The sequence below is a fragment of the Hemiscyllium ocellatum genome, chromosome 2 (genome assembly GCF_020745735.1).
Source record: "Hemiscyllium ocellatum isolate sHemOce1 chromosome 2, sHemOce1.pat.X.cur, whole genome shotgun sequence".
In the NCBI taxonomy this organism is placed as follows: Eukaryota; Metazoa; Chordata; class Chondrichthyes; order Orectolobiformes; family Hemiscylliidae; genus Hemiscyllium; species Hemiscyllium ocellatum.
Genome location: NC_083402.1, coordinates 63,961,367 through 63,980,693, shown reverse-complemented (window position 1 = coordinate 63,980,693; position 19,327 = coordinate 63,961,367). Strand labels below are relative to the sequence as shown.

Genomic DNA, 19,327 nt, shown 5'->3' with positions numbered 1-19,327 from the left:
ATCACAGAGTGTAACAGCGCAGAACGTACCCTTTGGCCCATTAAGTCTATGCTAACCTGATTACCTTAATTCCACTTTTCAACACTTGGCCCATAGCCTTGAATGCATGGCATTTCAAGTGCTCATCCACATATTTTTTAAAAGGTTGTGAGGTTTTCCGCCTCAACCACCCTCCCAGGCAGTGCATTCCGGACCTCAGAATCCTCAAATTCCCTCTAAAATCTTCTGCTGCCCCATTGTTATTGACCCCACAACTGAATGGAACAGCTGCGTTTTGTCCACCCCACCCATGCACCTTAACCAGGCCCCTCTCAGAACTTCTATGCTTCAAAGAAAACAACCCAAGCCTATCCTGACTCTCTTCTCAGTTAAAATACTCCCTCTCAAGCAACCTGTCACAAAGGCAAATAAGTAACAAAGCAAGCTAGTAAAGAAAGGTGAGAAATAATGGGTGCTGAAGTTTGGATGAGGGAATACTCAGAATGCATATTTTGACTTTTCGGCATTTATATAAATGATTTGGATGTGAGCATAGGGATCTTGATCAGATGGGCCAATGGGCTGAGAAGTGGCAAATGGAGTTTAATTTAGATAAATGTGAAGCACTGCATTTTGGGAAAGCAAATCTTAGCAGGACCTATACACTTAATGGTAAGTTCCTAGGGAGTGTTGCTCAACAAAGAGTCCATGGAGTGCAGGTTTATAGCTCCTTGAAAGTAGAGTCGCAGGTAGATAGGATAGTGAAGAAGGCTTTTGGTGTGCTTTCTTTTATTGGGCAGAGTATTGAATATAGGAGTTGGGAGGTCATGTTGCGGCTGCACAAGGTATTGGTTAGGCTACTTTTGGAATATTGCGTGCAGTTCTGGTTTCCTTCCTATCGGAAGGATGTTGTGAAACTTGAAAGGGTTCAGAAAAGATTTACAAGGATGTTGTCAGGGTTGGAGGATTTGAGCAATAGGCAGAGGCTGAATAGGTTGAGCCTGTTTTCCCTGGAGCATAGAGGTTTATAAAATCATGAGGAACATGGATAGGATAAATAGACAAAGTCTTTTCTCTGGGCTGGTAGAGTCCAGAACTAGAGGGTGAGAGGGGTAAGATTTAAAAGGGATCTAAGAGGCAACTTTTTCACTCAGAGGATGGTGTGTGTATGGAATGAGCTGCCAGAGGGAGTGCTGGAGGCTGGTACAGTTGCAACATTTAAAAGGTATCTGGATAGGTATATGAATAAGAAGGGTTTAGAGGGATATGGACCAAGTGCTGGCAAATGTGGCTAGATTAGGTTGGGATAGCTGGTCAACATGGACGAGTTGGCCTGTTTCCGTGCTGTACATTTCTATGATTCTGTGACTTAGCTGAAATTTGGGATGGATGTTGTAAAACAGTAATACATACTATTAATTTCCAAGTCAAAAGATAAGGATTATACATATTTTGGGAGAAGCACATATCATCTGTAGTAGAAAGCAGTCTTTGACCTGAGTTTCTGTTCCTGGGTCAGGGGAATTCCTGAGAGATTTTCAAGCTCTGGACACTTTATCCAAGAAAATTATGCCCTCAAATTCAGATATTCATTTCATGGAGATGGGTGTTTATGGGATTTATATCTGCTATACTCAGTGTTCAGAGATAACCACTAGAGAAGATGGATGTATACATAGGGTTTTTAAAATAGCTTGTATCTAAGGAATTTGCTGCAGTTTTGTTTCAAAAACAAAAAACAGCCCTCACCCTTTACATCACCCTCATTCACATTGTACACACTATCCGTGCCAACTCATACTACATTAAGTACCCCCCTGCCCCTTCTCTCCACCCCCGCCCCCATGGCCTGTTATACCTTTCATTCCATTCAATTCCTCTCTACTCAACTGCGAGAACCCTTACATCCGTTATTAATGACCCATGCCCTCCATAGTCCTTTAGAACCCCATTCCAGTTCAGCACCAATTCATGCCGTCCACCTTTTCCCCTACACCTTCCATGCCAATTCACCCAACATCTGGCATGTGGAGACCTCTCACTCCCACTGAGATTCAATAAACTACTTGCTTATCTATTGAGAAAGATTGCAAAAGTAAGTGGTACAGAGAAATTTTGGTATGTGACTCATTCAGTGATCATATGCAAGGTAGCAAGTGACTAGGAAAACAAATTGAATGTTGATATTTGCTATAAAGGGAATGGAATATAAAAGCTAGGAAGTTTCACTACAGCACTTATACAGAGCGTTGGTGAGATCTCATCTGGAGTACGAAACAATTTGGTGAACTGTTTTGAATAAAAACAGCTCAAGGAAGGTTCAATGAAGTTATTCCTGGGATGAAAGCTTTTGTTACGAATAAAGAATGCAGAAGTTGGATGAATAACCCTTGGAGCTTACAAGACTGAGAGATGATATTATTGAAATATGCAAGATCCTGAGGGGGCTTGATAGGGTGGATACCTTCTTGTCGAAATTCTAAAACTAGCAGACTCAGTTTAAGAATACAAATTGTTATTTGGTAGTATAGAACTTGAATATTGTTAAAAGACTAAGCTTTTCATCTTGCACTCAACATAACAGTTCACAAGGTTTGGAGAGGTAGTGCTGCCCGAAATGTTCCTCACTGTACAAACTTGATGTGTAGTGGGGCACATCGAAGTCATCCTGCAGGACGATTGTGAACTCTATTCAGATGATTTCTCACTGTGAATTGTGCAAACTCATGTAAGGACCTATGATGGTCTCTTTTGATCCCAAACAATGCTTTGTTTACTTAAGATTACCACAGAAGGATAAGATACCTCAAATGAAAACGTTAGGAACAGGAATAGGTCATTTGGCCCTTTAGGCCAGAAAAGAGCAGCAGGTGAGCTAGCTGTTTCTGCATCTGCAAAGCAATAGCAACAGGAGTGATGCTTGCACTGACAAGATACTAACATCAAGCCAAAAATGATGTTCTGCTGTCACACAATTAAGTAATAAAAATGTCATTGTTGGTGTGATGGCTGGTATGTAGACTGTATGCCCCAAATATTGTTGAATCAAATCAAAAGCCATGTCCCTTCAGCTAGTCACAACAAGCAAAGGCACTGGCTATAGCCAACCAGAACTTGTAAGTGACCAACATTAGATATGAATCTGCAATTGGACAGCATTTGCTAGATAGTGCTGAATGTGCAAGGAATTATGTTGACAACTAATTGAAGATTGTCAATCAAGCACACAGTGTAGCCAACTTGCATAAACTGAAAATTACATACATAGATATGCAGAGCCCTGTCCTTTGCAGACAGAAAGAATATGGCTAGACATGACGCTTGTTTCAACTCTCCAAATTTGTGAAGCTGTTTACTGGTTCATTTCTCAGGACAATGCCCTGAGCAATCGGTGTCAACCTGCCTGGTTTAAAATTTAAGCAAAGCCTGGCTGTTATCTGTCAGTCACAATAGGTGAACAAAAACAGAATTAACATTTCAGGTCCCAAATTCAAAATTAATATTTTGGATCAATTTCAGAACTCAGTTCTGAATTAGGGTCACTGGACCAGAAATGTTATTTCTATTTTCTCTCCACAGATGCTGCAAAACCTGCTGAGTTTTTCCAGCGATTTCAGTACTTGTTTCTTATTTGCAGCAGTTTTTTTTCTTCTTTTATGATTAATGGGTGCATTCTCTGTGGCAATGCTTTTGACAAGCAGAGTACACTTGCCAACCAGCACTTTCCTTTGTTGCCATAAAAATGTTTTTTGCTTATTTATATTTGTGGAAATTATCCTGTTGCATACAAGACGAAAAGTGTCAACAATTTCTTTTCAGCAACACACAAGTTTAAGAATAAGGACTCTACCTTTCAGTCAGAGAAGGGAATTTTTTTCTTTGGGAGAGTAGTTAGTATGAGAAATTCTCCTCCTCAGAAAGCAGTAGAGGCTGGGTCGTTGCACCTATTCAGGTGGAATTAGAATCTTTGATTGATAAGAGAATCGAGTTTTTTTGAGAGATAGACAGGAATGTGAAATTGAGAACACATCTAAATCAGGTGCAATCTTCTTAAATATTGGGGCAGGCTTGCTCTACATTTGATTCTAATTGGTGTATTCATATGCTTGAAGGGCTGATCAACATACTCCTAATTCTTATGCTGTTGTGTTTCTGTGAATTAATTCAGCAATTTATATAAAGACATTTAAGAAAATTTGCTAAAGACCCATTCGCTATAGTTGACTTCAATTAATGCCTCATTTTAAAAAAAAGCATTTGAGTTCACAGAATCACATTGTAAACACTTGGAGCTGTTAATCATACACTGAACTGACTGGCATCCTGCAGTGACAATCCTGAAGCTCCGTTTAATACAGTGAAATAGCTAGTACAGCTTGTTTTTAACACTTAAGGCAGTATTTTTATTTCAAATATTTAGAGGGAAGGAACGTTCAATGCCTTGACAGTTCCCTTTGAGCTCCAGTGTGTTTGGCTGTTCTGATGAATTCATGCACTTGTTACATACATTTGTAAACTTGTTACGTTCATTTATGTCAAATTTAAACAACTAGAATGAGCATTTGACCTTTCCAAAATCTGTCCCAGAACCATGCCCGAAAGAGAGCAGGTGGTCTCCTAACAGCAGATCAAGGAGCAGTGCTGCAGTGACCTTAAATTTTTCCTGCTCTCTATTGGTCATGTTTTAGTTACCACGGAGGATGGCGGGGGGAAAAAAAATCCAAATAAAGACTGAGTCACTGACTCAGGTCCATATTAGCAAATGGTTAAAGCAATAAATAATAATTTTGCCTCATTATTTGTGAGGGAGACTAACATTGTGAATTTAAAATCGGAAGGCAAAATCAGAAGATTTATAAATCTATTAAAGATGTATACGGGGAAGATGATTTATTTACCATCAAACTTTGAGGATAAAACTCCTGATTGGAATGGATTGCATGCATATGCGTAACAAAATTTTAGGAAAGAAATAGCAGATACCTTATTATACACATCTTAAAATTTACAGAAAAAAGAATCAAGTGTTAGAAGTTAGTTAATGTGATTAATTAAAATAGGATAATAAGGGAACTATTGACCACTTACCTTAACATCCATGATAGGAAGATCAGCGGAACCTTTAACTACTAAATGATGTATAAAATTCTAGAATAGTTTGCACATGTTTCAAAAAGGAAGGTCAAGCTTTTACCAAAATAATTGTATTATTTGATGAAGTAACAGGCTGACAATGGTCATATATTCAATGTAAAATATCTGGATTTTCAAAAGACCTTCCACAAGAAGGGTGACATGGTGGCTCATTGGTTAGCACTGCTGCCTCACGGTGCTAGGGACCTGGGTTCCTTTCCATCTTTGGGTGACTGTCTGTGTGGAGTTTGCATATTCTCCCCCTCTGTGGATTTTCTCCGGGTGCGCCGGTTTCTTCCCACAGTCCAAAGTTTGGTGGATTGGCCAAGCTAAGTTGCCCTGTAGTGTGCAGGCGAGGTGAATTAGCCATAGGAAGTGCAGGGTTACAGGGAGAGGGTAGGGAGTGGATTTGTGCGGGATGTTCCTTGGAAGGTTGGTGAGAATTCGATGGGCCAAATTGCCTGATTCCATTCTGTAGGGATTCTATGAAGATATCACAAACTAGAACAGGCATATGGCATTCAGAGGCAAGTAACTGACTGGATAGCAATCTGGTTGTAAAATGCATCAAGTAGAGGATGAACCTTTTTTTTTTCTATTATGCTATTTTTATTAAGCAAATCAATTGTTCAGAAACGTTATTACACACCTCTGGAATGGGAGGGACTTGAAAGTCAGATGAATAAAACCTGGTCAGATGTGTTCCATAATGATCAATGTGTGAATCATTGCCTTTTATTATTTACAAATTGTATACATGTTGGACTGTACATATGTACAATTTCAATATTTGTAGATAACACCAAATTGGAAGATGTAGTTAATCCAGAAGGGGACTGCAAGAAAATTACTAGATGACATTAATAATCTTGTAGAATGGGTATATCATTGACATATGAACTTTAGTATAGATAAACATAAGCAGTATACAGTATTTTCACAAGAAGAATAAGGAGATTATACAGTCTTTGGAAAATAACCTTAGTTGTTGCTGGTGTTCTGCCAGACTTCCTGTGAACCTCTAGAAATAAGACAGTGGGATTTCATATTCTGAAGAATGAGTTTCTAAATTCAGACTTGGCAGGAGATTAGAAAATTAAGTTTATGTCATCAAGTATGTGAGCAAAGTGATTTTCATTTTGAAACCAGGTATATGATATTGTGTTAACAAATCTTTTAAGGTTATATGTCGTTTATGTTAATTTAATTCAGCTTTTTGGAATCTTTACCATTCAAATTTTACTTGAGTTTGTCTCATGCCTTATATTATGATTCCATCTGATATCATTACTGAACAAGCAGATCCCAAAATGAAATTTGATTGATAAATTATATTTTATATTTTTTAATGTCACAGTCGATCATGGAAACATGCACACACAAAACTGCAGATTTGGTTTAACGATAGAAAAGAAGTTCAATACACCAAATAAATAAAAATAAAATAAACCAAACCAAGCTCTCTAAATGTAACACTGTAATACAGGGCAAAACAAAATTCCATTTTTTTCCCCAACACCATTACTTTATAACAAATCAAAAACCTGATCCATTTTCCTTCCATGTCCAAATACAAGTTTGACTTAGCTTTTTTATTCCCCTTTTAGTGGCTCTCCTGTGACTGGTGAATATTGTGTATAGTTCTGATCTTCCTTCTATAGGAAGGGTGCTATGAAACTTGAAAGGGTTCGGAAAAGATTTACAAGAATGTTGCCAGGGTTGGAGGATTTGAACTATAGGGAGAGGCTGATTAGGCTGGGGATGTTTTCCCTGGAGCGTCAGAGGTTGAGAGGTGACCTTACAGAGCTTTATAAAATCATGAGGGGCATGGATAGGAGATAGGTCTTTTTCCTGGGTTGGGGGAGTCCAGAACTAGAGGGCATAGGTTTTGGGGTGAGAGAGGAAAGATTTAAAAGGGACCTGAACGACAACCTTTTCACGTAAAGGGTGGTGTATGTGTGGAATGAGCTGCCAGAGGAAGTGGTGGAGGCTGGTACAATTATACTTTGTAAAAGGCATCTGAATGTGTATATGTATAGGAAGGATTTCAAGGGATATAGACTATGTGCTGGCAAATGGGACAAGATTAATTTAGGATATCTGGTTGGATTGATGAGTTGGACCAAAGAGTCTGTTTCCATTCTGTACATCTCTATGACTCATTTTCCTGCACAATTCACAATACTGAAATCTTAGACTTATCCAGTCTTTTAATAATCTGTAGAATTCTAACCATACTGGTGTGAACTCATAGCCTGAAGTTTCACAAACTAAATTCCGAGATAACTCATTTTTCTAGGGGATATTATATTGCCAACTAACTTCAGTCAGTTCCTCTTCGAACTACTCAAAGACTTTCCAATCTCTGGGACATCTTAAGCTAAATCCTACCTTGGAAATATATTGCCATTCCTTCAATGTTGCTGGGTCAAAAACCTGAAACTGCTTCAGTGCCATGTTCTTCCTAACTAAATGGACTGTAATAGTCCAAGAAAGCAGCTTACCATCGCCTTCTGAGGGACAGTTAAGAATAAGTGGTAATGTTGACCCAGCCAGTGATGCCCTCAGCCTGTGAATAAGTTTCAGAAACACCCAAAAGTCAGGTAATGTCTTCCAATGTTTTCTCTTTTTGTGTTTAAAACGCCGCAATAGAAACAAATTTGCATGAATACTTTCAGAAGCCTTCAATCATCTGCTATCGAACATGGGAGACCAGCACAATAGTGCAAAAGAGAAGTCTGAAGCATGTGCAACAAGTTTTCAATCAAAAGGACTGAGCAGATGCTCCATCTCAAGCTCTCCCAGAGGTTTTCAGCATCACAGACACCATTCTTCAATCATTTTGGTTCACTCTTATGTGCTACCAAGAAATGGCTGAAAACACTGGATACTGTAAAGGCTGTGGATCTTGATAAGATTCTGGCAATAGTACTGAAGTTGAGTTGTTCAGACTTGTCATTCCCTGATCCAAGCTATTCTAGTAAAGTTACAACACTAACATCAATCCGACAATGGGGAAAATTGACTAGATTTGCCCTGTGCATAAAATATAAAACTAATCCAGTCCAACCAATAAACATCCCATCAGTCCTCACTGTTATCAAGCACCATTTGCTTAACAGTAACCTGCTCACTGACATTCCATTTGGGTTCTGCCACACACTTTGCACCTTGTGTGGAGGATAATTTCTGCCAGTCAGCATCTTTAGGACTGACAATTAATTATCACAACTGTGGAAGTTTTTTTTTATTATTGGAGATTGAAAGTGATTAAATTGGATTTTTAAAAAATGTTTCCTTTGTCTGACTCTTTTTACCTCTTTCTTAACCAAATTATCTTCACTTCTGTTTTTGCCTTTCTGGAGCATAAAGTTCTTCCAATTGAATATTGGAATGACCGAAGTCACTGTGTTTGCTGCTGGGCTTGGGCAAAACGAGGGAGTGTGGGATGCTCTTTGGAGGGTCAGTGCAGACTCATTGCACCGAATTACCTCCCTTTGCACTTTTGAAATTCTAATGATTCTGTGTTTGTGACCTTTGTCTCGTATTTGAGCCCAAGGTGACTTCAAACTACATATCTGCATTATTACTAAAATCGTCAATTTCCACATTTGTTGAATTCACTTACTGGGTGTGAGCATTGCTGTCACAGCCAGCATTTATTGCTCATTCATAACTGGCCTTGAGCAGGTGACAGTGAACGTCTTTCTTGAACCCCTGCAGTCCATGTGGTGCAGGAACAATGTTGCTATGGAGGAAATTCCAGGATTTTGATGCATGTCAGTGAAAGAGTAGCAGTACCTTTCTAATTGAGGATGGTGTGTGGTTAAGAGGAGAACTTGGAGATGGTGATGGATTCATCCATTTTCTCTCCTGTCCTCCACTTGTTTGCTGTCACAGGTTTGGAAGTGCTGTTGAAGGAGCCATAGTGAGATGCTGCAGTTCATCTTGTATATGGAACACACTACAGTCACTGTAACAGTACTGGAGGGAATGAATGTTTTGGGTGGTGGTGGTGGTGGTTCAGGTCTTAACCGAGCATGCTTCTTTGTTTTCTTTCAGCCTGGAGTCGGGTATGGTCATATGGAGAGAATTCTTAGTACTAATTATTTGGTGTGGCCCACAGGATTTTTTCTGCATTTGTCAGTTTATTTAATTTAACTTCACAGTTGTGAACAAGTGTGCGAAACTAAATTGCACTGCCAAAAATCATTGCCATCAGATATAGGGGCCCAAACCCAAAAAGCTATTTCCTACAGCAAAGCCAATTGCTCATTCTTGGTTAAGTAAGACTGTAATATGTTACAAGGCACTAGTACGATGATCATGACTTTAAATTGCCCTTTTTAATTTGTAAATGTGCTCCACTAATATTTGTGTCATTAAACAATCCTGCCTTCTATATAATATACTAGTTTAGGAATACAGAACTTTAGTGTTTCTGTAAATCAACGTTTGTACTCCATGAAAGGAAAGTGCTGATTGGTTGGCAAGTGGATTCTGGTAGAGGCGTTGCCACAGAGAGAGCACTGAATAATGCTGCTCAAGATTTAATACCCAATTTTCATTTAAATTCCTGCCTTCAGCAATATTTTACTTTTGTCCTTGAACCAAATTCCTAATGATCTATCCTTGGCCACGTTACTTTTGCATCCAGGTTTTGATTGTCAATAATACCCCCAGTTAGCATGAAGTCAGCTTCCATATGAAATGAAAGTTCTGTGATATATGTTGGAATGTAACTTTTAGAATTTGGGTTCTTTGGCAAATCAGCATCAGCATGGAGTGGATTGCTGCCAGATTATGCTCATGTGTCCAAAGGCAAGCAAAAGCTGAAATATCTCATTCTTGGCTCATACACAGAAGAGTTTTAACTCCCCCAGCCATATGTCATAAACTTTTTATGATTATTAAACATCTCTTGCTTTATAAATGGGACAGTTTTTACAGGAACAGGTGAAAAACCCAGCATTATAAAGCCATTTTAGGAAGCAGTTTAACAATGTAATTGAACTCTTGTAGTACAAATCAGGTCACTATATTTCATTGCTAAGAACTAATTAATTTATTTTTCATTAACATAAGCTAGCAGCACTCCAAAGTCGAGAGTGTTGAAATTTGGATGTAAGATTGTGTTGCATGTGTTCTGACCCACATATGCGTTATATTGCCTGGAAATTTTAAACTGATTTGCACTGCTCACGACATTCAGTGAATCTGTCCAACACTGAGTTCAATATTAGAAATTTAGCCTCGATACTTAGCCACTTACCTGCATACTTAACAAAGCTTACAACATTTAATACGCGGTCTAATTTACACATTAGCTGTAGAACTGAACCAAGTACCACAACCTCATCTCCGTCCTGATCCCAACTCTTCTTTCCAGCATTACCCACCCTCTGACTTGATGACACATGCCAACCTAACTTGACTAGCCACCCAACACAATGTAACTGCCCTCACTTGAGCAACTGTCTACCTAATCCAGCTAGCCTTCTCAACCTTACGTCATACCTGATCTGACAATTGGTCTCCCTCAACTACCCACTCGACCTGACTGCTTCCTGATATCACTGCCCACCTGACATTCCCCCAATTCCTAACTTGATTCAACTCACATCTAACCCAACCACTCACCTGAATTCACAGCCAATCTGATCCATTTGACACCCTGAACTGAAAACACCCTCCAAATCGACTGTTGACCAGATTGTCCACTCATCCACCTGCTCACTATCCCTCTGCCCGTTCATGCACCCACTCGCACGCTCACATACTCAATTGCATGCTCACAATGCATTTACATGCTCACGCACTTGCTCACATGCTCACCTCCCCTCTCATATGACTGGAGGACGGGAACATTTGTGGCTGTAACAGCTGCTCTTTTTTGAGGTATTTTAGGTATTGGGGGTGATTTCCAGGAGCAGCAATTACTGTTTTATATGCTGTTGCAATTGTTTTGGAACTTTGGAGGAAGATAAAGTCAAAACAACAGCACTTTTGAAAGGGAGAAAGACAGATAATGGCAGTGAGGACATGGTCAGTAAGGGAGAGAGAGAAAGAAACCTACACTGCTAACTGACACAGCAGTGAATCTACACAATTACTGCTTTTGCTGTTTGAATGCATGTATTGCTGGACATCAGTGTGTGTCTAGGAAAACGTAACAAACAGCAAAATTCACAACTGATCGTGAGGAATCCTGTTTGGGAGAGGTCACAGCACAGAAACAGGTAAGTGACTATTTTAAATATAGCCTTACTGTAAATCTACAATAGTAAATAGAGTGGGTACTTTCTTTATATATGTTTTATTGGGATCTGTCTCTTTATTAAATTTTTAAAATATAAGCCATAAGTATTAAGTTAGCCTGGAGCTAGCTGGAGCAGTGTTTTTAGAGCAATAAGACAGTGCTATTTTCTGGGTCTGTAGATTGGAAGGACCAAAATGGCCTTTAGTAAAGTGTTATGCTCTTCTTGTTGGATGTGGGAGTTTCAGGAGAGTTTAAGGGTTACTGAGGATTATATCCGCAATAAATGTCATTGGTTGCGAATCCTGTCAGATCAAATAGATCGGTTGGAGTGACAGTTAGAGGCAATGAGGAATTTACTAGAGCTGGGGAGGTGAGATGGATGGCAGTTATAGGAAGGGAGAAAAGCCACAGATACAGTCAGGTAGATTAGTTAACTTCAAGAAAGGTAGAAGGGGTAGGCAGGTGGTACAGGAGTCTTCTGTGGCTATCCCCATTTCAAACAAGTATGCTGTTTTGGAAAATGTAGAGGGTGATAGACTTTCAGAGGAATGTAGTGCGAACAGCCAAGTTTTTGGTATTGAGACTGGCTCGAATGCAATGAGGGGTATGTCAGATTCCAAGCGATCGATTGTGTTCGGGGACTCTCTAGTCAGAGGCACAGACAAACATTTCAGCGGCCAACAATGAAAAATCAGAATGGTGTGTTGCCTCCCTGGTGCAATGATCATGGATATCTCAAAGACCGTGCAGAATGTTCTCAAAGGGGAGAGGGACCAGCAGGAGGTCATTGTACACATTGATACCAATGACTTAGGAAGGCAAAAGGATGAGATTCTGAAGGGAGAATATCGAAAGTGAGGCAAGAATTGGATTACTCCTGGTTCTATGAGCTAGTGAGGGTAGGAATAGAAGGATACAGCAGATGAATGTGAGGCTGAGGAGCTGTTGTATGGGAGAATTTTGGATCATTGGAATCTCTTTTAGGATAGATATGACCTGTACAAGAAGGATGGATTGCACCTAAATTGGAAGGGGACTGGCAGGGAGATTTGCTAGAGCTGTTCGGGAGGATTTAATGGTTGGGACCCAGGAAGATACTGAGGGAAGAGATCAAGCTGAGATGGGTACAGTTGAGAAAAGAAGCAAGCCAAATAGTCAGGGCAGGCAGAGCCAAAGCAGAGAACAAGATAGGACTGATAGATTAACTGTATTTATTTGAATGCAAGAGGATTAAGGAGAATCCAGTGGGTTTTAACAAATAAATTAAGGACAAAAGGGTAACTAGGAAGTGATTGGTCCCCCTCAAATATCACCAAGCCAGCCTTTGTGTGGATCTGCAGGAGATGGGGGAGATATTAAACGTGCATTTTGCATCAATGTTTACTGTGGGGAAGGATGTGGAATATATAGAATGTGGGGAAATAAACGGTGACATCTTGAAAAATGTCCATATTACAGAGGAGGAAGTACTGGATATCTTGAAAAGCATAAAAGTGGATAAATTCCCATGACCTGTTTAGGTGTACCTGAGAACTCTGTGGGGAGCTGGGGAAGTGATTGCTGGGCCCCTGACCAAGATATTTGTATCATCTATAGTCACAGGTGAGGTTCCAGAAGACTGAAGGTTGGCTAACGTGGTACCATTATTCGAGAAAGGACAAGGCAGGGAACAATAGACTGATTTGCGTGACGTCGGTGATGGGCAAGTTGTTGGAGAGAATCTGAGGGACAAGGTTTACACATATTTGGAAAGGCAAGGACTGATTAGGGATAGTCAACATGGCTTTGTGTGTGGGTAATGTCTCTCGAACTTGATTGAATTCATCGAAAAAGTAACAAAGAGGATTGATGAAGGCAGACAGGTGGACGTGATCTATATGAACTTCAGTGAGAGATTCGACAAGGTTCCCCATGGCAGACTGGTTAGCAAGGTGAGATCACATGGAATGCAGGGAGAACTAACAGTTTGGATACAGAACTGCTTCAAAGGTAGAAGACAGAATGTGATGGGTGGAGGTTTGTTTTTCAAGCTGGAGGCCAGTGAACAGTGGGGTCCAATAAGAGGCGATGCTGGGTCCACTTCTTTTCATTACTTTCATAAACGATTTGGATTCAAGCATAAGAGTTACAGTTTGTAAGTTTGCAGAAGACACCAAAATTGGAGGTGTAGTGGACAGCGAAGAAGGTTACCTCAGATTACAATGGGAACTTGATCAGATGGGTCAATGGGCTGAGAAGTGGCAGATGGAGTTTAATTTAGACAAATGTGAGGTGCTGCATTTTGGGAAAGCAAATCTTAGCAGGACTTATACACTTAATGGTACGGTCCTAGGGAGTGTTGCTGAACAAAGAGACCTTGGAGTGCAGGTTCATAGCTCCTTGAAAGTAGAGTTGCAGGTGGATAGGATAGTGAAGAAGGCATTTGGTATGGTTTCCCTTATTGATCAGAGCACTGAGTACAGGAGTTGGGAGGTCATGTTGTGGCTGCACATGATGTTGGTTAGGCCACAGTTGGAATATTGCGCGCAATTCTGGCCTCCTTCCTATCGGAAAGATGTTGTGAAACTTGAAAGGGTTCAGAAAAGATTTACAAGGATGTTGCCAAGGTTGGAGGATTTGAGCTATAGGGAGAGACTGAATAGGCTGGGCTTGTTTTCCCTGGAGCATCGAAGGCTGAGGGGTGTCCTCACAGGGGCTTATAAAATTATGAGGGGCATGGATAGGATGAATAGACAAAGTCTTTTCCCTGGAGTGGGGGAGTCCAGAACTAGTGGGCATTGGTTTAGGGTGAGAGGGGAAAGATATAAAAGTGACCTAAGGGGCAATGTTTTCACACAGAGGTTGGTGCATGTATAGAATGAGTTGCCAGAGGAAGTGGTGGAGGTTGGTACAATTGCAACATTTTAAGAGGCATCTGGATGGGTATATGAATAGGAAGGATTTAAAGGGCTCTGGACCAAGTGCTGGCAAACGGGACTAGATTAGGTTGGGATATCTGGTCAGCATGGATGGGTTGGGCCGAAGTGTCTGTTCCTGTGCTGCACATCTCTATGATTCTCTGACTCATGTCCCAATTTTCACGCTCATGCATCCACTTGCACACTAACTCATAGTCATTCGTTCAAAGACTTGATATCTTTTAAAGCTTACCTGAATATGGTAGTTAGTGCCATAAAAAGAGTGATCCTGCCTTCAACTTTCCTACACTTGTTGCACTTACCCTGGAGAGCCTGCACAGACTCATTTATGCATCAGACATAAATTTCCCCTGTACTGCTGCTATGGAAACTCAGTCATCAAGTATGTTTAAAGTAGAGATTGGTATTCTGAAATTTGTCAATGATGCAAAGGGAAATGTGATAGTGCAGGAAACAGGCATTGATTGAGGTGGGTGATCAGCCATGGTCCTATTCAATGGTAGTGCAGGCTCATTGGGCACAATCATCTACTGCTGCTCCTATTTTGCTAAAAATCCTACATCGCACAATTCTGTGCAATAACCAATTTTACATTTACCAGGATCATGCAACATGTATAATTCTATCTGGAGTATGATTTCATAGAAAGTCTGTTTTTATATTTTAAATAATAGTACAGGTTAAGAGTTTTTTTTAAAATGAAATCAGCAAAACTGTTGTTGACATTGAATAATGAGGTGTTAAGATGGCCCATTTTAGGTGAACAATTAATAGTTTAACATCTCCAAGGTGTAAATGAGGGAAGAGGCCACAAATTATGCATTAATATGTAAATTATTTAAAGTAAGAAAAATAGGTTAATGTCTTTGTCTTAAAGTTATATTCCAATACAAAGGTAAACATGAAACATATGACATTGAAAATCAGTGGATGATTCCTGCACTGAATAGGACCAATATGATGTACAGCAGTTGTAGGTATATAGTTACTGGAGAAATAATCTAGAGTCCTGGACTAACATTCCTAATAACAAGTTCAAGTCCCACCATGCATTTCTTAGAATTTAATTGCAGTTTTCAAAATCTGGAAATGAAAAGCTGGCGCCTGCAAAATTGACCAACAAGATTTGCTTTTGCAACCTATTGCAACAAGATAATTACTACAACAATGACATCAGGTTTTCTGACTCTGAAACTTAAGCATTTGCTGTCAGGTTGTGAGCAATTCTTATTTTTGAATAATTTTAGGGCATTTAAAAGAGTGTGATTATAAATGGTATTTCCATCTTTTATACAGCTGTCAAATTGGTTGATTTGCTGTATCATCACTTTGTCTGAATATTCTTGACAAAATCCCTTGATGGCTCAGTCATTATTTGTACTGTGTAATATAGTACCAGGAAGGTCACAGGCTTAATTCGCTGCCTGTGCTGTGTTAGCTGATATCTGCTTGACCTGTAGTTCAAATACTGGCTATATCATTACTTATATGCTGCAGAAGAGACAATTCAGCTTAGATTATCTGTCCAAAGTTCTATCAAATGACCTTAATTGAAAATGTGCACAGGTAGATGTCAGAAGTAATCAGCATTAGACTGGATCATGACATTGCTCTAACATTATTGCTGATATTTACTGTCTGGTTTATAACTAATGAATAACCCCCTCGATGAGACATTGGAGAACCAGTATACTTGAAGATCTGTGCTGTGGTTTGAGAAATGATGAAATGTGAGGAAGAGGTTAGACTTGGTGTTATTAATTCTTCCATCCTGAAATCCATGTTTTGCAGGTGAGTGAAGATACAGTGGAACGTCTAGTTCAAGAATATCCACATATCACATTTAGCACTGTGATGCAGGATTGCAAGCGGACGCTAGAACGGGCCTATCAGATGGGTTGGATTCCCAATACATCAACGGCATCATAACGCTGTCAAGAATCTTCTGTATTATCACTTTGTCGTTCTTGTAATTCTTAAATACGGTAATGTAGAGTGAGTACAAGAGAAGTCACAAGCATTGGCTCTGCTGGACTAACCTATGTTCACAAAAGACAGTACATTTCCACTTGTATGTTCCTGTTTTGACAATCTTTGCCCTCTGAAGGTTGAAATCATGGATTTTCGGATATCCATGGAACAAAGTTTAAAAATACAATTCAGGGCAGGTATCAGTTCTATCACAAAAATAGTTTTGTTTTATGAATCATTTGATACCAGCATTCCTTTGTTTTTGTTTTCAAAACAGCTGTAATCAAACGTGCATTCAGTAAGTTTAAAGTGAAAGATTTGTCTCCTTCCTAACTCATTTTCTGTTAAAAGCTACATCTGAGCCCCTAATAGATGTAATGGGATTTTTCAGGTGTGACAGTCTTTGACTAAATTTATTCAGTTATTCTCTTGTTCAACAGATTCTTTTTTAGATAATCTGTTAAGATTACATCTCATTTTATTATAAGCTTGGTTAAAAATCTGAATTCCATTTTGTTAAGTTTTATTCATCCTTGAAATAATCAATTACACCTGATGATGAAGACTAGCAACAGCCCTAATAAGATTTCACTATAGACATAAGAATCAATGAAGTGTTTTTCCCCTAGATCCGAACTTTTAACTGTGGCCAGCATGTACAATAATGACTGACATTTTATTACTGTTTGTATGTTTTTTCTACATACACAGTTATTAAGAACTGGCTTGAGCAAGACATAGTTTTTATAACATGGTCAAAGTAAAATAAAACTAACTTCTGTCAGTTATAAAATTGTTGTAAATATCATGTCTGAACACTTTACTTAGCAGAAAAGAAGTGTTCCAAATGGTAATAGTTAAAGTTGAGGGAATTATGCTGGATTTCTCTGTTATTTGATATTTGTCATTAAATGAACAACTTCTGTGGAAACGACTGTAGATGTTATGTTGTATTTCAAATTCAAAAGTCAAGAGGTTCAGTATTTTGGCCTTCAGTTTCTAGCCAAAGTGATCCAACTTTAGAATACAGAGCAATTGTACAATTCTTTACTTTTTGCATGTGATAATTATGTCCTACCAGTTCCTGAGTTACTTATAGTATCATTAGAAAGTGCAGTGTGCGAACCTATGATTGTTTGAAAATAAAGAGTCAACAAAATGTTAGCCATTTTATCAAGAAATCGTAGGGATCTAAACGAGGATGTGTGTCTTAAATATAAGTGATTCGGAAAACAAGTTATTTAAACCAGTTGGAGAATGGACTTTATTGTTCTGTGGCTATTCTGAAAGTAAAGAGAGAGAATGAAGGAAAAGGAAAAGACATTTTAAAAGATGTTTGGTAAATGCCACCTTTCAGTAATTGAGCTGCTTAAGATAACTGGCAGTAACTGAGTGATGTCTCTAACTGGTGGTCTCTACGGGTCTTGTCTCAGATCCTGTACAGACACGTTAAACAAGTTTGTCAGTTTTCCGTTAGATTGATTTTCCTCAAGTGTAGAAGAATTATCTAACTTTGTTTCGGAAATTCAAACCATTTTCCCAATATTTTATTTTTCTGATTCATTCTGCATTGAAATGTATTAAAGAATTTTGGAATTCACAACTAGTGGAAATAATTTAATTTGGGGAATATACCAACAATTTGAGGAATGTGTTGCAATGTTTCTGTGGAAGGGTTAGTTAAAGTGCAACCTTACACAACTTTAGGTCAATTACCAAAGGCTCCTGATTAAAGCGAAGGAATATTTATTAGTTAAAGTAGTTCCCTGCACCCTTTCTATCTGAATAGCAATGATAGTTGTAAAATTACCTGGCTTTTGCTGTAAGATTTGTTGCTTGCAAGGAATCTCACCATCATGGATGTCTTCATTTCCTTGCTGCATCAATACTTTCAGTTGTACAAAACAGCCTTTTGAATCTTGGATTATGTACCCATTTCAGTGGAGTCATGTAGGAAGGTGAGCCAGTTCAGAGTGAGCCCAGCAAATGCTCCCTTCACACAGGATAGACAATGAAGAAACAGGCAATTCACCTAGTGTTGATATTTGTACTCCAAGTGTCCCCTCACATCTTATCACATTCAAATCAGTCTTTCAACATGTGTTTACTATTCTCTTTTATCTCAAGGGTAGTTGGAAATGTGGAATTGAGGTAACAATCAGATCAGCCATGGTCTTATTGAATGATAAAGCAGATTCCAAGGGCTGAGTAGTATGCTTCTGATCCTAATTTGTATATTCACGTACTGATCCCGTTGCCTTTTGAAGGCTTCTAAACTATTTGGCTTAGCCATATTTTACACTCAAAATAATTACTAAAGAAGAATGTTTTTTCTAATTTCCCTATTGAATTAAATACCCGTAATTGCTTCTTTACAATATCACCCAATTTTGGCAGTATCTAGCCAACTTTTTTTTGCCTCAGGATGGCCTGGTGGTTCTGGTCACTGACAGGTTTCTGTCAGATCATGAATTTAATGGCATTGCAATGCAATACCTTACTGAGATGTGAAAATCCTTTCAACAGAAAGTTTCCCTCAGATTTTTATTCCTTTTTAAAGATTTGGATGTTCTGTAATTCTATACATTTTCCAAATAGTAATAAGTTCAAAACAATTTAGGACTGTTTCATATTAATACATAATCCCCAAATCTTACATTTTAAATAAGCTAAAAATTGTGTGAACTTAATGAAAGAAATATGTGACAAGCACATTTTTTCAATATTTAAAATGGATGATTTTCCTCAAAAATGTAGAATTTCAAAGTTCAGATGCTTCATTTGAAATCTTCTGTGTAATGTTTTTGGTTGTGGTTTTAATTATTTTTTCTCCTATTTTTGTATCATTTGCTACTGCAGAGTTAGCCTTATGATTTTGTCTTGCATAATTATACACAAGCTCATAACAAATCTAGATTTTATCTGCAAATTTGCATGCAATTTCGAAGGACGTCAGTGATCTTATAAGTTACTCGGCTATGTCAAATTGATGATGACTGGAATAGGTGTACCCATAATTTTCATTCACACAAGTTAATCTTAACAAAGCCTCAAGCAAGGTTTGAGA

The 19,327-nt window shown here is 38.8% G+C and overlaps 1 protein-coding gene across 4 annotated transcripts in view; it reads left to right on the top strand.

The window, feature by feature from the left end:
* fbxl17 (F-box and leucine-rich repeat protein 17) overlaps positions 1-18,928 on the top strand; it is a 749,949-nt gene extending 731,021 nt beyond the window's left edge. For all 4 annotated transcript variants that reach the window (XM_060837165.1, XM_060837173.1, XM_060837184.1 and 1 more), the window contains exon 11: positions 16,081-18,928. In XM_060837165.1, coding sequence (XP_060693148.1) covers positions 16,081-16,218 — 138 coding nt within the window. In that variant the 3' untranslated portion in view covers positions 16,219-18,928. The remainder of the gene's footprint in view (positions 1-16,080) is intronic.
* The last annotated feature ends 399 nt before the right edge of the window (positions 18,929-19,327 follow it).